This window comes from Trachemys scripta, chromosome 2, assembly GCF_013100865.1.
Source record: "Trachemys scripta elegans isolate TJP31775 chromosome 2, CAS_Tse_1.0, whole genome shotgun sequence".
NCBI lineage: Eukaryota > Metazoa > Chordata > Testudines > Emydidae > Trachemys > Trachemys scripta.
Window position 1 is genome coordinate 261,338,714 of NC_048299.1, and position 25,984 is coordinate 261,364,697.

A 25,984-nucleotide genomic window follows, 5' to 3' on the forward strand; every position below is an offset into this window, starting at 1 on the left:
CCCCCCCCACCAGAACCTCCCTGCCGCTTCTCTGGCCCCCGGCCCCTTACTGTGCTGCAGAGCAGCGTGCTCGACAGCGGGGGAGGGGAGCAGGCTCGGAGCTCCAGACGAACAGCCGGCGATCTGTGAGTGCAGGGCGGGAGGGAGAGGAGGGGAGTGGTGTCAAGTTTCAGGAGGGAGGAGGGGGAAGTGCAAGCAGGTCTCTGGCTCTGGCTGTCGGAGCCCGGGCTGCTTTGTAAGCCGCGCGCACGCTCTGCATGGGGGGGGGAGGAGGGGAAGTCCGGACATTGACAAATTCCCCCCGGACGCTATTTTTAACCCGAAAAAGCCGGACATGTCCGGGGGAATCCGGACGAATGGTAACCCTAAGCAGCCAAGCATGATGCCTCTTTAGCAGCCTAGTGGGGAAAAATTTGCTTTTCAATTAATTTAGGCCCATGTCACTAAGGTCAATGGGAATTTTGGAATTAACTTCAATGTGAGAGTGGGACTCTTAGGAAAGGGGACAGATATATTGGCAACATTGGAAACTAAAGTCCAGTACTGAGTCACAGACAAGACAATACCAGTACAAGTGCTATTCGAGTCTCATCATTCTGCCTTAGCCCTGACTCCGACCCTCTGTTGAGACGGCCAGTGGAGTGGAGATTTTTGAAACGTGAGCATCTATCCAAAAGGAACTGAAGTGAGACCAAACTCCACTCACACAGCATTTGATGACCATTTAGAGGCCTAACTGGTTTTGGTTACTACTAACAGCAGGCCTGACTGTGGAGTCAGTGGGTGATTTGAGTACACATGTAATTCAGGACTGGGCCCTTGAGGAGCACTTGAAGATGCCAGGCTTCCTCACGCGGTCAGCTTTTCTAAATGAAGCTGTTTTCGGAGAAACATGCAATGTTAGGCATGTAACTCCGAAAAACATTTTGCATCTTGGTTTAATTTTCCACTTGAAAGTTGGAATAAAAGTAATAATTAAAAAAAGCCTCCCCCTGTCTAATCCAATTGAATTCAAATCTTAATCCAAATTCTCTCCACCAGCAGGCTCTGTGTGAAGTCTAGGAATGCTCATTATGATCCAATTACACAGGCAGGAGCTGCAGCTGCATGATAAGGTTGCATGAAAGAGCCAATGTATCATTTGCCTCTAAGTGAGGGCCTGGATTCTTGCTTACTCTTGTGATTTGGATGCTGTTCAGTTGCTGTTGCCAGTGAAGAATAGTCTCCATTCTGTGTACCCACATGTTGATGTTTCCAACCAGAACAGACTTGCCAACCCTTTGCACCAGGGTGCACAGTGACGTGTAGAGAGTTTGCAGCAATTCCCTTATTAGCCTGATGTTCTGCTGATCTTCAAGGACTTTGGAGGCAGAGAGAAGAAGAAAAAAATATTTTAAAAAGGGACTATAATGTTTAAATACATTCTCAGTATCTACTTCCTTCTGGAGGCTTTGTAAGAATTACTCTCTATGATCTTAGGCCAAAAGGTATCAAATCTGGAACTCTGGGGGGAAGGACGGGGTAGAGGAGGACTGCTATGTCTACACACGACAGGTTATCAGATAGGAAACATTTGTCAGAGATGTCCCCTAATAACTGTACAAGAGATTGACCTGAGGAACAATGTTCCCTCTAATTTTTTTTACATATGGAGGTCATGTGGAGCAGGGGTGGAGCCGAGGGGTTCAGAATGTGGGAGGGGGCTCAGGGCTGGGGCAGGGGGTTGGGGTGTGGGGGCGGATAAGGGCTCCAGCTGGGGGAGTGCAGGCTCTGGGCTGGGGCTGGGAATGAGGGTGTGGGGTGTGGGAAGGGCTCAGGGCTAGGGCAGAGGATTGGAGTGTGTGTGGGGGGGTGAGGGCTGCAGCTGGGGATTTTGGGTTTGGGGTGCAGGCTTCCCTGGGGCTGTGGCAGATGAGAGAGGACTCCCCCCAGTGCTTTCCACCAGCTGTGGCAGCTCCGAGTCTCGGACTGGGGGAGAGGCACCTCTTCCCCCGGCTGCGGCAGCTCCAAGGCTGGGACTGGCGGAGAGGCGCTTCTCCCCACCTGCGCGGCCCTTGATAGCAGGCTATTTGGCCGAGCAGCTAGAGGGAACTTTGCTGATGAAAGATGTTTGGCCTTTCTACAGTGCTTCTAACAGCCACTCTAGGAACACTGGCCAACTTGTCCCCCTTAGATCAGTGCTTGGAGGAGACCTTCCACACACAGCTCTTGCCATGCTTCCAACCAGTTCATGTGGAAACAGGGGCTCAGCCACCTCTATAGCTCTTCTTGCCCCCCCCACTCATGCAAGGGTGCTCTGAAGGTTGAGGGTCCACACAAGGAGAGGGGGTGGAGATTGGGTTGACCAGGGAAGGGGGAACCCCCAAAACACACACACTAAATACACTGTGACCCCATAGAGATTTCCAGAAAAAAGTAATGTCGGCCCTGAAGCACTCCTTTCCCTTGGTGGGCAGCCATGGCCAGTGGGAGCCCTTGGTGGTGCAGCTGCTAGGAAGCCTTGGAAGTGACTAGGGCCTAGCGTTAGGAAGGAAGCACAGAGCCTTTATGCAGCCAGCCTTGGCCTCCTGCAGTTCCTCTTCAGTCTGCCAGCTTTTGAGGCAGGACTAAACAGCCTATTCTGCAGATAGGGGTGTGTGGGACCCTGACCTTCCTCCCAATTGGATGATGGAGAGGATACTCCTGACAGAAATCTGCGCCCATGTAGGGGCAGAGAATTCATATGCCTGCATATTTCTGTGCCCCCTATGCAGAAAAATGCAAAAAGAAATCTGGGGGAGGGGGGGAGACACACGTCTGTTCCCCGGCAGTCCAGGCAGCGCATCTGTTCCAGCATACCTGGAGCAGCTTCAGACGCAAATTACTGCAGGAGGAGGGGGGTTGGGTGTGCGTGCCTGTGGGGGAGACATTGATCACCGTCAGGGGGCGGGGCTGGCCAACAAGCGCGAGAGACTCTGTCCCTCTCTCTTGATACTGTGGCTCAAGGGGCATGGAGGAGGGTAGGTCTTTTTGTTATGCAGGAGGAAGACTCTGTCACCAAGGCAGATGTATAGCCACCTGCCTGCCTAGTAAAATGTAACTTCTTGAGAATTGAAAAAAAAAAAAAAAACCACTTAATTAAATATTAGTATCATGTTACTGAAAATTGTTTGTTTTTAAGTTAAAGAAAATAGCTTTTCTTAAAAAAAAAAAAAAAAAAAGCACATTTTGTTGATGGTTAATTGATCTCATTCTCTGAGGCAGAAATGTAGCAACCTGTCTGCATAGTAATATTGTTAATTATTCTATTGTTAGTAACTGTTCCCATTCTTAGTCAATTCCCCAGGAGCATAAATACCTGTAAAAGTTTTAAAGCCCGTACATTGCCAGAGTGATGTAAAGCCTTATAAATGACAGTAAGAGAATCAGCTAGGAAGACCTATGCACTGTCTCACTTTTTTCCTGTGCCAAAGTGGCACGATGAGGTTAGATTTTTATTTACCCACTTAAAAAAAACAAACAAAAACAAGACTTTTGAGGGCAAATAAAACATTTACCAAGCCAGTCAATAAAATGTCAGGCCAATCAGAACCAAGCACTTCCCAAAGTACCCAGCTAGCTCCAGGACATTGATTAGCAAAACTGTATGATTTTCATGTGTGAAAGTCTGAGTAATTTAAAATGACATTCTACCTCCCCCCCCATTTGTTGTTTTGTAATGTAATTTAAATGAAAATCCAGGATTATAACTGGAATGCAGAGTATTAGTCACCAAGTATTTTATAACTTAACTTTCATGTGTTTAGGAAATGAATAGTTATTGTGACTTTTTTCTGTATTGTAGTTTAAATAACGTATCAAAACAATTGAAACTGGTGTGATTATATTGCATTATTTTGACAAATAAAATTTGCAGAATTTTGCAGAATTTTTAATTTTTTGGCGCAGAATCCCCCCAGGAGTTAGAGGAGGAAGAATCTCCACAAGGGGGATCCACTAAGATCTCCATTCAAACCCACTTCCTGCCCTGAGAGCAGGGCTGGCTCTACTGTTTTAGCCGCCCCAAGCAGCACGCCGAATTGCCGCCACGGACGGCGGGGGCAGTCCGTGTGCCGTTAGGGCGGCATGCGCATTTCCGTGGCGGCGGCAAGTTGGCAGCAGCTTCTGTCTTCAGGCGAAAGATAGAAGCCGCCGAATTGCCGCCGCGGGCAGCTGAACATAGAAGCTGTTGCGGAATTGCCGCCGCCGTGGAAATGCGCGTGCTGCCCTAACGGCACACGGACTGCCCCCGCCGTCCACAGCGGCAATTCGGTGTGCTGCTTGGGGCGGCAAAAACACACGGACTGCCACCCCTTGCAGATGGCCGCCCCAAGCACCTGCTTGGAATGCTGGTGCCTGGAGCCGGCCCTGCCTGAGAGTCCCTTTCCAGAAGGGGACAGAGGAAAATGAACTAGCCCAGTGTTTTGTTTTCATGCCCCTCCCTGCAAAAAAGTCTTGCACACTGATCAACATGGACATGGTGATCATTGGATACATTGGATACAAACCATGATTGTTACATTTCTTTTACCTTTCTGCACCACTTTTTCCAAAATGTTCATGAAGTTTTTCTGGGCGATTCCACTCAGTGATGTTAGCTGAGACTTTGCTATCAGCTCCAACAGCTGTGGATAAAAATAGAAGTTGCCAGCTAGAGTACAAAGATATTTTTCTAATCTTGACTTCTAGTCACATGACACAGCAAAACAGTTCAGATACTTGTTTACTGCTGGAATAAAAGGGGGCAGGCAGAACCACAATGAAGACAGATCCAAGGGGAGAAAAGAGCCAAACAATTAAGCACACAGTGGAGGAAAACAGGTTGTTATTTAAACTACGTTCTTTAAACCAAAATGTTGCTTCATGGTTCAAAGGTATAGGGAAGCCGTGAATTACTGTTCAGACTAACAGACAATATCTATTCATACTGAAAGCACAATGGTATGTCAGTGTCTTTCACTAGTACATAAACAAATAGTGTGATAAGAGAACAAAAAGCAGAGACTCGTTTCTGAGAGAATCTTATTTATAAACCTAATCTTACAATTTACATATAATAATCCAATTTACTCTTTTGTTATGTGTGTTTTATACTGGAATTTTCATTAAGAGGAAAGATTAAGAGTCATGTTTAAAAAAAAAAGACAAACCAAAGTTCCTTCATTTTTATTAAGTTATTATTAGATCTGAAAAAATGTTAACAATTTAATTCACTTTTCCCTATTTATGCTGTTTGGTTTACTTTCTAACTCACTGTCTCAGTTTCCCTTTTGATTAAGATGCACTCCTAGTCAGTGTGACTTTTTGGTTCCCATGTACTCGTTCAGTGCTGCAGTATTTGGGTTGCAATTACTGAAGAAGATGTTCCTCTCCTTTTTTAAATTCCAGTAGAAAAATAATTTTATAGGAAGCTTTTCTGTTGGCTTTAGAATTTGTAAAATTATAGGCCAAAATGTTAATTGGCCGTAACCCTTTAAGCCTTTTAATGTATTTTATAAAACACACACTTTCTATATACCATTCCACTTGTTTAGATTCCTTTCTAAATTAGAACAGAGTAAGAAAACCTTTATCTTACAATCAATCTACACATATTATCACAGGGCTAGCCTATTCATCCGTTATCATCAGCGATTATGCTATCCCATTGCTGGCAAAAAGGATGAGTGCAGAGAACTTGCCATTCCTTATGTCAAATAGCTAAGATGGTTACTGACAAGGGTTGGTAAGTCTTGAGTTGAATTGTTTGCCTAGCTATAAGAATGACAGGAATGTAGCCATAAAATTATTGGTACTTTGCCATAAACCATGAGCTCATAGGGGTATTATTGCAACCATTTGCCCATTTTACTCAGCTCTGTTACCAGCATGTGACTGTCACCTAGGAGCTGCAAAGTGCCCCGAGTGACTAGTCTCCTCTTCCATTTATCTTCCAGGCCAACTTTAAACGTCAACAGATGGCTTTCTGAGTTTACTTTCTATTAATATCTTAAACCTCACATGACTGGTATAAAGCAAGAGGAAAGAAAAAAAAACAAAACCCTACACAGTCTCACATTTTTCATGGAGGGCAGTCTGCCTTCTATCATGACACATCATTTGGGGGGTTGGGGTGGGGAGAAAATATGCAAGAATAGTCTTGTGAGGTAATATTTAGTACATATATTGTAACAAAACTCCATGGTGGCTCTCACCTAAACAGGAGGGTCTGGTGTATTACATGCTCTGAAGCATAAATTAATTAGCAAGACGTTGGAAATATTTTGAAATTTTCCCAAGATTTCTTAGAACGATGAATGTACAAACAAGAACATGTCCTTGCCCCAAAATAGCCTTAGTAATAATCTCCTAGTACTGAATTGTTTAACCTTGTGACCTTCAATTATCATGATCAACTTGCCAGACTCCATTTGTCCACACAGTAATGTGAGCACCCAGGTCAGCTTCTTTGGATTTCTTTATGTATACACAAATTATGTCCCCAGTTTGTAATGTTCTAGAACTCTCATACAGGACAGTTTCCTCACTATATGTAAGCAAAACTTTGCTGATATTCAAAATCAGTCATCTTTGCACAGGTCAAAAACACCAAGTGGTGCAATACCATAAAAAAAAATTAAGAAATTGTAGCTGATTTTTCAAATTAAAATAAAAGTTAGATTCTTTGTGTTACCAACATTTTGTGCTTTGGTATATAGGAAATTAAATAATAAAATTAGGCAATTAAGATGCATTAGAGCCCATGCCTTTCACTATGTTTATCAAGGGTCAATTACATTTAGAAAGTAAATTAGCACAGCTATAGCGTACCACCTTTTCAGCAGCAGTAAGTAAAGGATGAAATTTTATATGAATACTATGTCATGACTACCTCCTGGGTATTGCATTCCATAGCAAACTGCTATGCCAAGAATGAACAGCAAACACGCAAAAAGACCCAAACAAAAACAAACCCCAGATGTGTGAACAAAACTAATTTTCTTGTCCAGTATAATGATGTGCGTACCAGGGCAGTAATAAAGGTGTATGTAGGGTTTGCTCACAGTTACTCCAGATATACACTGGTGTAATTCCAGATTGGACAAACAAACAAAAAACCCACCTAAAATGTCTTTGAGTGATGGATTGTGCAAACTGAAAACCAAACAAAAAGACTAGAGCACTCTGAATAATGCCTGGTGGAATAAGGAGATATTAGACCTGCTAGCATTTTGTAACTGTATATGTGGCTGTGTTAATTCCAGACCATGCTCCAGTAACACTGTTTGAAGACAGATGGTAGGAGGGAGTGCAGGGGAAAAGAGGTTAGTAACAGCAATCTTAGGGCTTGATTCTTTGCGATGCTGAGTACCTGCAGCTCCCATTGATTTTAACTGGAATTGTGAGTGTTCAGCACCTCTGAAAAAACAGGCACTAAGGACCAAATCCTAAAAGACAACACTAAACACCTACAATTCCTATTGACTTCAGACTCCTAGTGATAGGGGAGGGGGAAGAGAGGCTTGGTGACTCCCCCCATCCAACGTCTCCAGGAAGAGCCCTCTGGCCTCTTTGCCCCATTCTGATGCTTTTTACTTGAGGGGATTGTGGAGGGTCAGAGGAGTAAATGAGAAGCTGCAGGTAGCGCCACACCTCCTAATCTCCCCGGTCTAGGATTTTTTGAGGAGGTGGTAGGAGGACAACTATCCTGTAGCAGTACAAGATACTTCAGAGTTTCTAGGCTATTAAGGGTGAAGAAAGAAGATACTCCAGCCCAACAACCCCTGAGCTCCAACCAGAAAGTCCCAGACTGGAATGTTTAAAAGGCAGCAGGCCAGCTTGCTGCTGCCTCCTGAAGACCTTAAGAGTGGGAAGGCTCCTGGGTCTCCTTCCACAAACAGCAGCAAGGGCTGAATGTGTGAGGGGCCGCAAGTGAAGAGACTTGTGGGTTGGGACTGGGAACAAAATGTGCTCCAAAGGTGAAGCCGGGCAACTTTTGGTTTCAGCCAAAAACAAACAAACAGGGCTGCCCAGCACTAGTCAAACCTTACTTTGGGACTCCTATTAAACCATTAGGGCACATGCCAGAGTACAGACCACAGCATCAGCAACTGACACGTGAGAACAGAATAGCTACTTTTGGAACAGTTTTAGTTTCCTGTAGTGATGTATATGCCCTCGTGCCATACTCTAAAACACTGCTTAGCTACAGCTTTTAAAACCTTTGCTGCTGAACTGCACAGGTAAGTGAACGGAACTCATTGAAAGCCCAGTTTTCATGAAGTACATATGCATTACGTGGTTCTTAAAGGGCAGCTTTCTGGAGTTATAGAAGTGTGAAAACGAGTCAAACTAGAAAAGTCTGAGGGCAAAATTAAACGTCTAGGGCCAGATCCTCAGCTGGTGTAAATCAAAGGAACTACACTGATTTCCCCCAGCTGAGGATCTGGCTTTTAACATCCAAACTACAACAAATCTCCCCCACTCCCAGCACTTCTATTTGCTCTGTGGCTGAAGCCTCATATGCCAAATTTCAGCTTGAAGTGAATGTGATAGTGGATATGTCAGTGTCTGTCCCATGAGTTATAATAGTTTAACTAACAGATGCTGCTATGTGGCATAAATCCAGGACTACCAATACCAAGCCTAACAGAAATTTAAAAGATACATCAATTGAAGAGTGCACATTAGGCTAACGATGAGCTGTCCAGATCGTACAATTCTACCGATCTATAGCCACGTACCTGAGGTCAGGATCAAGCCCTGAGCTTTTATGTGCTGAAATATAGTGTTACAGTGACAGCTTGTCATCTCTTGCAAAATGTTGCTATGAAACTACCGCATGGTAAATCCTTCCAAAGCAAGGAAAGTCTGCAAAATCTCACTGTCATCTGATAAGTGAACATTTCAGAAAATGGTCAACAGCTTTGGAGGTTGCTGTGCTGTTTAAAGGTCTCATCTCATTTTACTTGTTTACATGGCATGTACTTTTGTGCATTTTCCATTTTTAATAGCACTGTAACCATGACCACATCAGGATTAAAACACTGGGCCCAAATTGTTCTCATTACTATGTAGACCCAACTAGCTGAAAATATGCAGGGTTTACTCTGAGCCTAAATAATGTATAGCAAGGCATGGGTCATTTTAACATGACACTTGCAAGAATTTGTTTCAGGCATTAATGGTAACACCTGCTGAATATTTCCAAACCACCTCCACCTCAATCTAACAAGTCACTAATAAGCCTGTAAAACCTTCAAACTTAGCAAATCAATGCACTGTTAGGCTTTTTAGTCCAGGAGTCTCCTAAATAACATGATTCTTCTTTTGTAACCTACTTATCTAATAAGATCCAGCAGCCGAAAGTAAGAAGTCTTAAGCCTGTATATGTTTCTTATGTTGACATAAAATTCATGCAAAGTAAATATGTTAGAGGCAGTCCAGGAGCACACTGAACTATTAGCATGAGAGCCCACTGAGCTATACAAAAATTGATACATTTTAGATAATTACAAAAATTGTGGACTAAAAGTTAGAGATACAATAGTAAAAATGTTTTAGGCCTATCACTGTTTGCCTCTCCATTCCTTCTCCAAGCTCATCTGTGGCTTTTCTCTCCTCTGCTTCCCAGCTCCAATACAGAAATGCTACTACTTGGGAAGCACTTCCACATGCTACCATGGAATTAATCAGACTCCTGTAGTTCCGTGGACATTTGGGGAAAGGGGTAGGAGGGGACGTTAGCCTGCTGTTAGTCAAGGCATGTTCCAGGGAGTGTATGGCTCATTTGTGTGCTCTAGAAGTCCTCATCCTGTCTTGCAACAGACCGTATGGTGGATCTAAAGAGGAAATCCATCTCCAGGAAGGGCCTTTCATGAGCAACTCCAGTGCACGTGGTATTTTATGAGCTATTATCCACCAGAGACTTGGCTCATGAAAGCTTTCATTGAAGGAACCAGTTTTACATTTGAACCATGGTCCCCGCATTTAAGATTGGCAGATTAAAAAAACAAAACAAACCACCAGTCATCTTAAATTAGAAAGTTTCATACTTAGTTAAGACTACTGGAAAAAACTTCATAAAGCTCAGGTGGGAGGTAATTCAGACAAATGAGAACATGCACTGATTTTAGTCTTGAATGTTGTTACTTCCACTATGGAAATGCCACAGTTCATTTTACTTATCTCCTGGTCAAAGCTTTAAGCTGTCACAGAGCAGAGCCCTGCAAAATTAAATTAACAAGATTTAAAACTTCATGGGCCAAGCTGATTTCTGGTGCAACTCCATTAATGAATTTACTCTAATGTCAGAAAGATGCTTTTCCACTGTTTTGGCCCGTCTTGCATTCACACTAAGGCCCCCTTTATGCCACTCTTGTAATGTGAAGAGGCATGTAAATGAGAGTCAGGCCCTTTTCTCTTTACCAAATGTTGTCTCAGACTATGTAGAGTGTTCTTTGAAGTGCTAGAGACATTTCTAAACAGAAGGAACAACCATCCTTTAGGAATTCTGTGTCTCACATATGGGACTTGATTTTCAGAACTGCAGAGCACCCACAATGGCAACTCAAGTCAGCAGGAGCGGCAGGTGCTCAGCCCCTCTGAAAAATCAAGCCGAGGGTGCTTAGTGAACGGCTCATCAGTAGCTCTTCCTACTAAGATTGCCTCTGGAGCTTACCTTAATCAAAGGGTACAAAGCTGCATGTAATGTTTGATATACAGCATTAGACACCACCAGAGTTTTTCCACTTGCACGGAAGCTTTAGAAGACAATATCTCAACTTTCAGTGATGAATCATAAGTGCGTAACTAGGGAAGTGATGGGCAGCAGGAGCTGAGAAGCGATTCCCCTACTCCCCTGCCCATCATCAATTATCAACACAAGTGAAAGAGAGGGGCAGGGGAAAGACATCAGGTCAACCTCCCATCCCTATTCCAATCTAAATTTAAGAAGCTATTTGAATGTCCTTTCTTAAAATGTCAAGAGAGTATCATGCCCAACATCCAGGCAATGAAGGATTATGATTATGTTGGAGGAGTGCCCATAAAAGTCTGCCATGAGTCTAGAAACTGCATTTGACCCGATTTGTGGTAGCTTGCGCAATAGCTTAACTAGTTCCATAACTGGTATTTAAAAAGAAATGCCACTTCATTACATAGGTGGGTGATGGGCAACATACTACACTAAGGGTAGCACAGAGGGGTTGATTATAAAATGAATTAAAGAGGACAAAAAAAAATAAAAAGGGGCCTAAATTAAGTTTCATGCAATGAACAGTGACCCCACTGGGCCGCAAGAGGTTAACCACATGGTGATTTGAGTAACAGAGACACTTCTACCCTACACTGTGAGGTTTTGATTGGACGTTTGGGATGCCTGACCTACATCTGACTAGACAACAGGTGAGGGATCCAAGGCTAGCCTAACGAGTATCATCTTTTTGGCTGACTCTTTTATAACATTTGGCTCACTGGGGAAGAGCAACATGCCAGCAAAAACTCTGCACCAGAATCTAAAACCTAAACAGCTGGTGCTCCCCCAATGATTAACGGCTGATGATATGTGAAAAGGAGCCGTTTATAGACAACCTTGAATTTTTAAACAGATTTTCTAGTTGCTTTTTTGCCATTAAAAACTAGCTGATAGAATTCTCAGTCTCAATGAGCATTACAGATCCATTTGTGGATAACGTGCACATAAACACATTACTGCACACAGAATCATGGAATAAAAATGACACCTTCTGAATGCTGCGAAAGGGAGATGAACTCTTGGTCTTCTGTGAAAACCCAGAGTAAAAGGGCTTGGCATGGGGAACCTACACAGAAGCTTGGGGCTAATTTATCCTTCGATTAAATAAGAGGCTATGCAAGGGCAACAGAACAGCTGGTCTGTTGAAGCTGCCATAACATATGGAGCTGTAATAGCAGCTCTGCTTTCTCACAGTTTGTAGCCAGAGATTCCTTGAAGTTAGCCAGGATCCTATACACCCCACTCTCAAACTTCTCCCATCCCATAGTGTGTCACCGCAGGTTTAGTGTCCATGGCATTTAGGGAGCTGTAACCTTCACCTGCATCTCAAACGCGCCATGGAGGGGAACCGTGGGCCCTCTGCGGTGCCCAGGATTTCATCTCATACTTTGTAGCATACACCAAAGGTGGAGTTACCTCAACCAGAACTTGAATTTAGCTTTCAGTAAGGGTCTGGATTGGCAACCTGAAGCTCTCCAAGATCAGATACAGCACAAGCATCAACATTACAAAGTTCTTCCACAGTTCCCTGCCAGAGTGCTTCAACCATGAGTTGAATGGACCACCTCCAGAAGCAAGGACGTGGTCAGTTCCTGTGACTATTGCACACTCTGCTGAGACTGCCAAGAAAATTGCTACCTCATTTATCAGCTTGTGACATGGAGACCTGTTCATTGGGAACACAGCTGAGATGGCCATCTCACTTCAGAGAGGCCATTGAACAGATGGCAATAACTTTATTTTAAACAAACACTGCCTCCACCCTAGTCCCATACAGACTTAACACCTAAGAAGTTTCAAAATAAACAGTTTGATCAGGAAATCTGGAGGAAGTGTAGACCTTGTTCCATGCCCCCACACTAGCCCCCATTTTCACTGGATCTGAAGGAAGGCTATGTGTGATCTATCCTGCCCATGCAGCAATTTCTAACAGATGGACCCTCCTTTCCATGCATCAGAAAATGCTTCATTAACTAGTTCTTGAAGCTTCCCTCTTGCACTCAAGGAGACCACAGCATAGTCTTGCAGATCTTTTCCAGTGCAGAATTTGTTCTCAGCTCAGTTATGTTAAGCAACTGGTGTCTGCGCTAGAAGTTACAGCAAAGTAAGTTATGGCCGTATACTCACCCTAACAACATAGTTGAACCGTCTGGAGTCTAGGATAGCATTTGAGAAGTCAAGTCGGTTAAAAGCTTCTCCCAAGGTGCAGTAGCCATGACGCTGAGAGTGAAAAAGAACAAAGCTGGGTCATGTTTTGTTGTTTAGTAGTCTGAGGAGAGAGTCATGGGTGTATGTGGTCCAGGCCAGCATAGCATCTTAACATACTTACGTGGGCATGCTACAGGACAAACTCATTGCTGGGGTAAGCGGGCACATCTCCAATGACTTCAATGGAATTGTGTCTATTTATGTCCCCAGAGAATGCAGCCCAATGGGAGTTATGACTGTTTCTAAGAAGAGAACTTGGCCCTATCCATGACCTCCAAATAGCTCAATTTGATCTCTTTCAATAATTTCACAAGACAGGGAAAGTAATACATTCCTAGGGCTCAACATGAAGGGCCTATGTACAATGTGGTTTCTTGCAGCTGCACACACACACACACACACACACACACACACACCCCAGAACTGTGCTGCTGAACTTTCTTACCTGTGGGAAAGCCTGCAGTTGTGTTGCTGCTTAGTTTACCACTAGATTTTGGTAGAAGCAAGCAAACAACATCATCTTTTTGTTTTAAATATGTACAGAGACTAGCCCAATGTAGCCCTAATTGGGGCTTGTAGATACTACTGCAATAGTAATCATAGGCCAGATCTTCAGGTGGTATAAATTAGCACAGCTCCATTTATTTCAACGGAGCTCTGCTGATTTGCACCACCTGAGGATTTGGCCCCATAAAAAACGCTGTTTGGACAAATGGTATGGGGGAAATAAAACAGTGGGTACTTACTTCTTTTGTGCTTCCCTTGTGGACATAAATCCATTTTTCTTGATGGAAATCTGTTGAGACAAAGACAGATTTTCTTCACTTATTTTATATATAATAAAAACCTAACTTTGCAGAAAGATGAAGCCCAGTTCTACTCTCACAACAGTTCTATAATGGCACTACTCCACTGACCCTTGTGGAGTTGCTTCTGATTTACACCAGTGTAACACAGATCAGAATCAGACCATCAATGAATTGCTTTGTTTCCACATTCGTTTATCTAAGGCAACAGCCAGGATCCTAGAAAAGGTTTGTGTTTCAGTGACACAGTCCAAGACTGTAGATATTTAATCTATATGCTGTGAACATACTACAGCCCCTTGTTTTCTTTGCTCTCTGATAATAAGCATGGCTGACAGCCAGAGTTTGTTATTATTGATTTCATTAATTACTCATTACCTCAGTTACAGAGTTTGGATTAATGTGTCATAAGACACTAGACTAACAGTCACTATAGTGTTTATAACAGTGAGTGCTAGAGTTAGAATTATATAGGCAGTTCCATTAGAAATGGCTTTCATCACTTGCATGATCCTTTCTAAACAGAAAAGCAAAAATCTCATTTGGGCCTGAAACATTCCATGTTTTGTGGGAGGTCCCTTCCCAAAAGCTTCCCTTTCAGCCCTCTGAAAAAGAGGAGTTATAAACACCTTTCCTCTCCTCCCCAGTGTGACACCACTGCCTTCCCCCCAAACACACATCATGCTGTTGTATTGTTAACCCAACCATGCAGAAAGATATCTCCAGCTATATAATAGCCGACTCAAGAGATAGGAAACCACGCAACCCTCTCCCATCCCATTCACCTCACTGAACTAGGACATTCAGTGTATTACACAGTGGCCATTTATCAACTAACGTTATTAGAGATGAAAAGCTCCCCTCACTTCCCCCCACTCCCAGAAACACACACTTGATTTCCACAGAGAGGAAAGTGAATGCAAAGATATATTCACTCAAGTCTGGAAACAAAAGTTACACGTGTACATGAGTGCAGATCCTGAATCACTCCATTTAAGTCAGTGACTAAGGTCATATCGGGCCAAAGGCTGTCACAGTAACACCTTCTTCACATTGCACATTTAACTACAATCGTATCCAGGACTAAAGGCTCACATCAGTTGTTGAAAAGATCCTGGAGGTTGCATAGTGAGCCAATAATACAGTGAGAATCATAACCTATTTCACTTCCTCTCTGTGTATGTTGATGTTTGTAGCCTTCACATGCATTACATTTAGGTATCAATCCTGCAATCAGATCCACACAGACCCTTGTGTCTGTGCAGAATACCGTGGATCCAACCACATGAAGCCAACTGAGAGATAGGGGCCTTAACTGTGCATAGAACAGAGTTCAAACCGTCCTCTATTGAGAGCGAGTCTGAATTCTAGATTTCATTTTGCATGCATTTTGTGTAGCAGAGATAGGATCAGAATTCACACTCAGGCTTGGAACCTCCATTAACATAAATGGGTTTTAAGTGCATATGTGGACAGGAGAATGAATTCAATCTGTTGTACACAAGGAAGTCTATAGGAGGGAAAAAATTGGAACTGGTTCACTTGAATGTGCATAGGAAAAAATTACTCTCCCTCTGCCAAATACAAATGACAAAAATTTGAACACAACAAGTACAAACACTTGGAGAAGGGATTCATAACACAGCCATATATCTTCATATTAAAACGTATCCAAGTTCTCGACTTAGGTCAAACATGGGTGCAGAGACTCTCAAGAGACTTCTGGAGGTGCTGCCGCACACACAAGTGTCTCATACACTTTCTGAGAGATTATATATGTGTGTGTGTGTTTTATAATCATCCTCAAGCAACTTTGGTTTTAAAAGTCCCCCACTTGCTGCCTTACACTGGATCTTTGTCTTGTTATTCAGCAGGTCCTTCTTTCTCTTCTTGGCAGCAACATCATAGTTCATGCTGTTGAAGAGATTCTCCTTGTTGTAATCCTCCTTTTTGCAGTAACTGTGAATGACACAAGGCAGAGAGTCTGTTTATTCTTTGGTCTGGGGAACTTTTTACTGTAAGAACTGTATTTTACTCTTTCCACATATCTGGTTCCAGGAACCCATGTTTGTTTGCTGTTAAACAGCTCATTCTAGTGCTATTCTATAGAAAACTATAAGCAGTTTTAGAGTCCAATAATGAAGACCTTTTCCCACAAAGCATTCAAATACCTCACCCACCCAATTCTTGTGCTAGATTATATACATAATTATAGTGAATAGGAGCACACCCAAAGCATGTTACACAATCAACTTCATGACCTTGTAGTAGAGCACTCTTGTCCTTCCTTTTACCTCTGCCTGCTTGTCTGATGTCATCAATTCCTACCCTATGCTCTACCTAACTTAGATTGCAACTCCTTCCAGCAGGGGTATGCTAGGTTTTATAAAGCACAATGCACACCTATGAAGGCGTATAACCAGAGTGCTTGAAGAATTCACCATCTAGTTGTGAGTAAGAAGCTTTTCCTGCCAATTACTGGAAGGGCTGGGGAGAAAACTAAGCTTTAATTAAAAACAAACAAACCATAACTTTTAACTTTTATGAATACAAAGATAACACAACCCTGACTCATGTTTCGGTGGCTGTCTTCCAGAGTCTGTAGACAAGTGGGTGATATGTATGAAGGGTTGGGATCTGTGGCCAGAGTGTATTTTTCCCCTTCCTGCATTTAGAAAGGCTGTGCATTTCTTTTTGTTTGAATGTATAATATCTGGCAAAGGGACCTAGAGCTCTTTCTTTTTCCTTTTAAGAGTATAATCCCAAACTCACTGAAGCCAGTGGAAAAAGACTCACTGACTTTAAGAGCTTGATCCAAAGCCCAGTGATGTTTGCCTAACTCTGAATAAGCACTGCCAAGCTGCAGAGTGAAACTGAAAAGACTCTGGTCAGTTTCATTGCTGTTGTTCAGAATCCTGTGGAGAGCAGGGAAAGGCAATAGATGCTTCTGCTGCTAGGGAGAGCTGTGAGCAGCAGCAGCAGTGGTGACACTGCACTGAAGCCATTTATATAATGGGAGGATTGCAGGTGATGGGGAGAGTAGAGACACACACATCCTGGCAGGAATCAGGTGGCTACAGGACAGCTAGAGAAGCATCACATCAGGGGACTCGGGGGTTGGAAATAGAAGTGAAAAAAAAAGAGCATCCTCCTTTCTAGGAGCCTGGAGAAAGAAAGGAGAAGGAGATCTGTACTGGAGGGGCCTGGTTTGAAAGTCTGGTCCTGTGTTTTCGGTTTTATCATCACTGCTTCAGTTACACTTATACGGGCCTGTAAAGTACCTGTTTCTTGATTTCCTCTTTCAAGAGAGGGGCCGATCTCATTACACTCCTGGGGGCTCAAAAAACGCTCCAATCTACTGCTTTGTACACTGCACTGAGAGCTTCCTGTCTGAGATGTGTGCACATAAGCAGTCCCTTTTGGTATGATGTTAAATAGTTAAGCTGTTTCCCTTCCTACCAAGCTCACCTTTAACCTTAGCTGGGCACTTGTTCCAGTTTTTAAATAACAACATTTTTAAAATATCTGATGCTAGATAAATAAAAAGGAAAAGCCCCAATAAAGATAGAATTTTTCTCCCACCTCTCTCTGCTGCAAAACAAAGTAACTTAAAGAGATCAGCTTGCTCAAAAACAAGTGTAGACAAAGGATATATAACTAACAAAAGACAGTGTATCACAGTAACGTATGGAAGGTTAGTTATCAGCTTTTCTGCAGTGGCACTGAGAGTGTGGGGCTGTGCAGACAAATTACATGACAGATCCCTGCTCTGACAGTCTGAAGTCTAGTTCTTAGTCATCTGACTAATACTGTACAGAGCTAATGACTCTGTCTCTGAGGCAGTGTCTTCCTGTAGTAAGCACATGAGGAGTGTTCTGGTCTGATGCATATAAGTGGAACCACGAGACTGGGACTAGAGCTAGAGAGAATGAAGACCTCCCCCAGAGCTTGGGGACATGGAGGTATTAATGGGATATAAGGAGGGATAATTGGTGGCTCCCCACACATCTTCACTCTTTTCTCTACCCTCCTGTTCACTCTACTTGCTCCCCACAACCACTCTTATCCATATGGCCCCCTACAGCAGCACCTCTCTGGGAGCCCACTTCTATATCCTCTGCTGTCTAGCTTGCCTCCCTGGCTTCCTACCTCTGTAAGGAGTGGAGCTAGTGAGTCAGGCTGGCAGCACTGGAAAACGGAAACAGCTGACGGAACTTGCAGTTCCGCTGGGTATTACCAGTGCAGCTCAATTAGGATGTTCTGAATTAGGGATATACTTCTCTAGGCACTTGGTTTTAGAAGGTTAAAAGTGGTCTATGTCAGAGACGGAGGCAGGTGTGTGTGAAGTTTGGATTTTGTGGTAACTGTGGTTTAACTAGAGGAAGTAAAAGAAAAGTGAGAGAATGCCAGAATAAAATATCAAGAAGGGAGCACTTTAAGAAAATTCCTGCACAAAAGTCAAAACTTTACTAAAAACAAATTCCACAGAACATGTAATTGTCCTATGATGAATTACTGTGCCAGATTCAGAGATTAAATTCAAATAATTAAACTGTGAAAGAGAGGGATGTCAGTCCCGATTTAAAACTTAAATCTCAACAACCCTGACTGTGAATTTACTGATGATTCTATAATCTGAAACCTTTATTATACCATTAGTGGCTGAGACCTAGTGCATGGGGCAAATTTACACCCATGCCAATCTACTTACTAAGGGGTTCTTGTACCTTTCTGCCAAGCATCTGGTCTGGCCACTGTCAGAGACAGGATACTGGACTAAATGAACCTTAAAGAGGAACTGCTGTTAACTGGATCAGACCCTTTCTTTCAAAGTGAATTTAAGAACAGCACCAATCTAATTATTTTGCAGTTAACAACAGTTATTTCTACCAGTCCAGACATTCTTCCTATTTACATATCGATCTGATAGTTTATAATCCAAAGTTTCTTTTAAAAAGCTTGTTTAAAAAAAGTACGATGAAAACCACCACTGCAAAGAGATCATGTTCCCTTTGCAATTTACAGCAAGATCATGTTTCCTTCAAGTCATCTTTAGTCGTTTCCATCACGACAGTGTGTGCGAATGCATGCTATTGTTTCATCTCCAGACCAGGTCATCAGCCTACACAATCCTCGCTCTGTGCTCCTTAAAAACAAGAATTGGCCTTGCAAGAAAAGTTTGCCCAATCCCTTGTTTCAAAGCCAGTTGGTCATCACCCCACAAGTAGCAACAAAGTCTTCCTGCCTACAACCTATGCAACACTGTAACCAACTTAACTGCCTGCCTTCGGATGTTTTCTTTGAATGCTCAAGCCACTCAGCCACGAAGAATATTATTTATGATCTCTGAAGGATTAATGGCTTCAGGGGTATCATATTTCTTAAACTCAGGAACTGGGAAGCCTTAGGAAGTGTTTACTTCTGGAAAAAGAGGGGGAGGGGGGGAAAGCAGTTCCCTGGAAGTTCTCCAGGGGCAGTTTGGCAGTGGTTCAGAAGATTTTCGGTGACACTTGTTAAGGGCACAATCCTGCACCACTGAAGTCAATGGTAGTTTTGACGCAGTCCTCAATGAACCAAGATCAGGGCTTATTTGTTGATGCTGCCATGTATATTTCTAAATTACAGCACATCAAAAAATGTGATCAACCCCACTCTCAGACATAAGTTACTGTTCACTCTCTCATAAGAAGACAGAACCACACACACTTGGGTGGCCAGCAAGAAGTGGAGTAGCTCTCTAGTGCCCATATACTTACTGGACCAAGTCCTGCAGCTGGTGAACACAAGCACCTCCCAATGGTAAGTGCACACATGTAGTAGCTGGAGAATCAGGCCCAATGTGTTTAGCCAGAGTCTTACTAATCTCTCTCTTCAACAGAAGTTGTATCTTTGTTTACATGGTTATTTTACTGGAACACAGAAACGTCAGCAGACCAGATGACTCACTGGTGCTCCACAGAATGGCACCACATAATCCAAAATTGGCTACAATAGAGGTCTTAAGATTCCAGGCCCAGGTCTATGCTGTCAAGGTGGTGAGGCTGGGATAAAATTTTCAGTCAGTAAATACCCTGGATCCAATTTTAGCCCTGACATGAGCAGGTACAATTCCAGTGAATGTGAATTATGTAGATACTGAATTTGGCTGTAGATTATCAATCTTTCCTTTAAATCCATGGATGCCTGATTTAGTAGCTAAAGGAAAGGCCCAAGACCCAAGCAGATCTTGGGTTCTAGAGTGGCATCAGCCACTGACTGACCACATGACCCTGCAAATTACATTGGACCTTGATTATTCAACTAGGAGAGGACCTCACAGACAGTGAGATGCTGTATATGAGCCAACCCTTCCAGGATAAATAAGCTCCAGATGTTTCAGTGCTTCACTATCCTTACATGCTTTTGCTTGGTGTTATCGTTGGTAATAGAGTTTAACTTCCTCACTCAGACAGAGCACAAAAGTCACTAGTGCCAAAGGCTGCAAACATCAGAGGATAGGAAGATCATGAAGCATTAAAGTGGGGAGCCTAAAGTCCCCCCCCATTTAGAAGAAAAATGGCCATTAAACAGATTAAGAAGGGGTAGAGATCCTAACCCTTCAATAGCTTTACATTTATGGCTATAAAATAAAAACATGTATCTTTACTTTTAGAGTTAAAAGTGACTAGACATCTTCATGCATCCGAGCATCTAATGAACAAAAAGCAGATCTCTGTTTAATGGCCCATGTTCAAGTATATGCCAAAGCAATAAACCAGGAGAGCTTGCCATAACAAGCCTACGTCAGTTACGCTTACAAAAAAAACCAAAGGCCCCTAATGTTTAAAAATAGAACCTGCACATTTTGTTTAATTTCAGTTTTTAAATATGGCATGCTCTGAAATTACAGAAGCCACTCAAATTAGTACAGATTGCTTGTAACTCAATTGCTGTGGGACAAGTGCTCCAAATTGGTCTCTATATTCACAGTTGCCACAGTGCCTACTACAGAATAAAGGATTGTATAACTAATCCTCAGATTAAATAACTAGCCTTTTTTTTTTTTTTGGAGCGCAGACATAAAGGAGTGATGCCTTACAAACAATAAGCAGATGAGGGCTCCAGCAGTTAAAACTTTCTGCTGGTTTTCCTTGTAGGCTAATACAGTGCACTCATCCAAAAATATTTCAAAGGCTCCAATAAATTGGAAGACTGGCTCTCATAGTGAAGCCATCTTAGACCATCTGACAGCTCATTGCCAACTTTAACCAGACATAATGGAAGAGGGGCTTTTGCCAGACCCAGTTCCTGCTCTTCAGCCAAATGTGGAGTAATTTAGATCCCCCTCTCCAAAGAGCTCCCCCTGGTGGCCAAAGGAGATGTTTAGCCTAAACCCACAACAAAAGCCAACCATCTGTAGTCTGGTGTTTCAAAACTCTCCAGCTCTCACTGGGAACGTTGCAGTGAACTCAGAGATCTGACAAGATATTACTAACTTCAGCAGCTTTCTAAAAACAGCGCTGCTTATTAAATACCCTCAATTAAGTTTTACTGAAACCACAGTTAACAAGCAGAAAATAAAAAAACAAAGCACCAGGATGAGGTTTCGTCTGGGAATTTATTGACGTGTTGTCTCCCAAACCTTAGCCCGTTTAAAAAAGCAGAACTCACACACACCACAGGGATACGCGCAACCCACATCTGGAGCGAGGAAGCTTTCGGACACATCGGGCCATTCCCTCCCCTTTCCCCTCTGCCTCTCTCCTTTTTAGAATTTGGCTTTAGCTCTGGTAAGGAGCTTCCTTCTCCTAATGACGCACACAAACAGAAACAAAGGCATTGCGCGCACGCACACAACGGGCAGCTCGGCACCTAGGGCAAAACAGGCTTTTTTAAACAATCGTTGTTGAGTGGGACATCGCAATATTTGCAAAGACTGCACCCCCCCCCAATAATAATAATAACCCCCCCACCCACCATAATGCAATAACCCCCCTCCTGCTCAACAACGTTTCCAACTCCCTCCTCCCCCTAGTGCAACATCTTTGTGCCACGCACCTGTTTATATCACTGACATAGCCGCTGTGTCTCTCCTCCAGGAACCTGGTCCAGCCATCCGCCGTCTTCACCCAGTTCTGCCCCGGGGACCTCCAGTCCTGCCCCAGAAAAGGCATCGCGGCGCGGGGAGCTCTGCCAAGGGGCTTTCCCGGTCCCTACGGAGCCTGGAAGGGGCGCGCCGGGGAGGGGGGGGTCCCCAGTTGCGTGGCTGGGGGAGGGGGTTGTACGACCGTCGCTCCGATCCGTGTCCGTGTCCTCGCAGCGGCCGCGGCTGTATTTATCCGAGGGCTCTTTGTTGCCGGAAGAGCGGCGTTAGCCCGGCCCCTAGATCAGGGGGGAGACACGTGGCTTTGTTTATTGCTCGCGACTGTCTTCTTCGGCTCCTCCTGCTTGTTGCACAATCCATCCCCAGTGGAAACTTCAGACCCGGCCGCTGGGCTGCCAAGTGTCCCTGAATTTGCGAGAGCGAGTGTGAATAACAAGAATAAAAATGAATGTCTGTCCATAAACATCCCATCTAATTCCAGCCGTTCCCCCTTCTTCTTCCGCAAGGCGTTGCGGTCTTTATTTCCTAAGTAGGGTGACCAGAGTCAGACAGTAAGTGTGAAAAATCGGAACAGGGGGTGGGGAGGTAATAGGCGCCTATATAACACAAAGCCCCAAATATCAGGACTGTCCCTATAAAATCGGGACATCTGGTCACCCTATTCCTAAGGTGGGCAGATAGAGCCATAGATAAACTGATGGGAGGGATGGATATGCTGCGTAGATGCAGAGCTACAGGGAGCTAAATAGATTGGTTGGATAGATAGCTATGGGATTAGATACCTATGGAAGAAAGCTATAGAGACCGGCAGATTGGATGGATTTGGGGGCTTAGTAATATTAGATGGTGGGAGGGTGGTATAATAATTTAGAATAAATTTTCCCATGCTCCCGTGTGGATTTTCAGACGGTGCCAGTAATTTGCATATGTCATCTATATTAATGAACTTTTGATTTGGTAGCTGACCTGTCTGTTTCTCTAGAACTTGACCTCTATGATCATAAACAGAACTTGAACACATTAAAAAAAAAGTCCAGCCAGGGGAGTTTATTTTATAGAGATAATGATTTGTTTGAATGTTGGTTAAAAAACAAGCACACCGAACAGAGGATGAATCCTTGAAATCAGTGAAAATAAACACATTAGCGAATGAATTTAATTAAATAACAGTGGATTTGAAATAATTTTCTAGCTGCTATTTGTTGATCTTCAAAAAGATGTACTCTTGGCATTTCCTGGTTGTGTGTGTATTTGTTTTGAAATTCTGCCAGTAAAAGAATCTGAAGTGTCAATAGAAAAAAAAATTGTGAATAACTGTCCTTGCATTGTTGTTTGTCAGGTGTTCCATGTTTCTCCCTAGGTTGGGAACAGCTGCTGTTGTATGTTAAACTGTACCAAGCAGGCAAGTGCTCTGATTCGCTGATGAATGGTTTCACTCCACTTCAGTGCTCGGTGGTAAATAAATAAATAAAGGAGCTAGGCCGCTTGTATAAGTGTGTGCGGGAGAGATAAACACCCCCACAGTGGCCTAGCTGTCATAATCCAAGTCACATTGTCAACCTTTCCTGAGGGGGCTGAGTTATCTGCTGACTTGTGGGATTGCAACAACTGACACTTCCTAGAGAAGCTGTTATGTGTTCTCTCTCTCTCTCTCTCTCTCTCTCTCACACACACACAGGTTACACAAAGAAATGTTTGCAAGTGAGGAAGCTGGAATGCTGAAGTTAAGAAAAAAAAATCAAACCTTGAATACCAGCTAGTTTGAACAACTCATTTAAAACTCCAAACACCAACTGTAAGTCTGCCCTGAACCCAGGCCCATCAAGAGAGATTTGGGGCCCCTCCCATTTCACTGTATTTACACAGATTTTACAGACCCTGCACTCAGGGCCCTCCCTTTCCCCGGGACCTTGCAAGAGACTCCATTGTACATGGCAGAATGATGGTCTTGCTGTTAAGGAAGTAGCCTAGCGCTTGGAGAATAGGAGGGGGGTATCAATTGCTGGCTCTGCCACAGACTTCATGTGTGACCTTGGATGATTTCCTTAATCTCTCTACCTCTGTCCTCATCTGGAAAATCCTTTGTCAGTCTGTTCTATTTGGACTGGAAGTGCACCAAGGCTGGGACTGCTTTGCTATGTGATTGTTCAGGGGCAGTACTGTAATAGTAGTTATAACAACATGGTGTCCCAGAAACAGGGGGGGGGGGTCTTGGAGCTTCAGCCCTGTGCAGCACACCTGCGAGGGCTCGGGGCTTCAGCAGGAGCAGGCTGAAGCCCTAGCCCCCGGCTCCCGGCAGGTGTGCCCTGGCTCTCGAACTTCTGAAGATTGTCATATGTGGCTCAGAGGGTCTAGATAATATTTAGTCCTGCCATGAATGCAGGGGACTGAACTAGATGACTTCTCAAGGTCCCTTCCAGTCCTACAATTCTATGATTCTATGTTGTGTGGATTGTGTGCATGCAGAATAACAAGTGAGATGTGATGCTCTGAGCCCCCTCATAATAATTTGTTGGCAAAGTAAATTTTTAATCATGAAAATGTTTATCAGCCATTCTATGTTACAAATAAATCGAGTGCAACAGAAATCAACCTTGAGACCTGCCAGTTTGTGTGTTTTCCATTACTTGCCTTTGGAGAATGAGGAACTACATATATTACAATGAATACAACTCTTGTAAGGGCCAAGGGGGTGATTAACACTGCAATGAGTTGCAGATGACCTTAAACCTACTCCAGGGTGAGGCCATCTTCTAATGGTGTTAAATTTAATTTAGGTGTATTTGAACAAAGACTGCCAGCTGTATGTTATTTTGGTGTCACTGGCTGCAGTGCCCAGCCAAGTAAGTTAAGTCGGTCAGACATATGTCACTGAAAATATGTTCATCCTCTTAATGAGAATCATTTGGCAACTCTTACATGCAAGTCTGATCTGTGCTCTAGAATGGGATAGAGACAGAAACTAACAATATATACTACAAGATCCATTCCCTTCTCATGTCAATTATTTTCCATTTAGATTTGAATTTTGAGGCTCAGACTCATCTGTAATGTATTTTTAAATGACTCTGAAAATATTTAATATTCAAGGATAGTAGCTAAATACAAATACATTTTAATGAATTAAAAGGAAACAGCAAATGTGTGATAGTTAATCGTTCTGCAGTTTTCCAACTGTGGTGCGTGAGCTGTGATCAGATAATATGCTGGCTGATTTAAGATATAGTATCAGCGTAATAAATCCATTATAACTACATTGATTAAAATGAGAAAGGTGGTATGCCAAGTGCTTCTGAGTTCTAGATGTGGCATGCCAGGAGAACTGCTGTATTATCAGAACTGTACCTGTCCCTGAGAATAGCTGGTCCACCAGAACTTAAAACATAAGCTTATTACAATATTGTTTTGATCAGAAAAAGAAGTAAAATCCAGCCCTCAATCCATGTGCATAACTGAACTCATGGCTTGCAGTGTGCTACACACCATGGCCGTTCAGAACTTAGTGGCAACAGTGTGGATAGAAGTCAAAGCCACTGGCTGCAAAAGCATGATCCCTTCCATTGAAGCCAAAACAGAACTATTCACAGCTAAGAAGCTCTGAGTCTATCCAAGTGAGGGCAATGGTACAGACCCATGCTGGCCAGTTTGGATGCTGGTCTACTGAAATCTGGTGGAAAAAAGTGTGTGCGTGTTTGCAGGATTGGTGCCTAAATATATATTTTCTTTTATTAAACACTGTCACTCTTTGGCCTTCAAATACAGTAGCTATTGAAAGTGCAGAGCTCTGCTTCTCTGTCTGGATGTTGATGTGCAAAGGAAAAAAACAAAACAAAAACCTGGGCAAAGGAGAGACAGGTACAGATTACCAAATGAGCTATGCAAAGGTATTGTATTTAGTGACAAAATGTACATAGGTGTAATGCATGCAGATCCCACTGTTGTCGATGGGGATTGAACCTGGGACCTTCAGCACCAAAAGAAGGCCTGATTGCTTGAACTGAATGAGCAACTACCTAAGCTAGCTTTACATAACAAACTTTTAGTTTTGTTGGGGTTATCTGCTAGAAGGAGATGTGATCCCGTAGACTAGGCCATTGTACCACACCTGCACACAATGCGCTGGTGGGTGCATTT

General features: G+C 43.2%; 1 protein-coding gene across 2 annotated transcripts in view; it reads right to left on the reverse strand.

Annotated features, from left to right (window-relative positions):
- Positions 1-22,106, reverse strand: part of FBXO32 (F-box protein 32) — a 35,571-nt gene extending 13,465 nt beyond the window's left edge. Inside the window, exons 1-7 of one of the 2 annotated variants that reach the window (XM_034763564.1) lie at positions 21,805-21,942; positions 21,446-21,618; positions 15,614-15,726; positions 13,708-13,757; positions 12,881-12,973; positions 4,550-4,643; positions 1,176-1,360 (exon numbers count right to left, since the gene is read on the reverse strand). In XM_034763564.1, the coding sequence (XP_034619455.1) occupies positions 1,176-1,360; positions 4,550-4,643; positions 12,881-12,973; positions 13,708-13,757; positions 15,614-15,726; positions 21,446-21,474 (564 nt within the window). In that variant the 5' untranslated portion in view covers positions 21,475-21,618; positions 21,805-21,942. Of the gene's footprint in view, positions 1-1,175; positions 1,361-4,549; positions 4,644-12,880; positions 12,974-13,707; positions 13,758-15,613; positions 15,727-21,445; positions 21,619-21,804 lie in introns of both variants that reach the window. The other variant, XM_034763563.1, reaches the window with a different exon arrangement.
- Between the last annotated feature and the right edge of the window lie 3,878 nt (positions 22,107-25,984).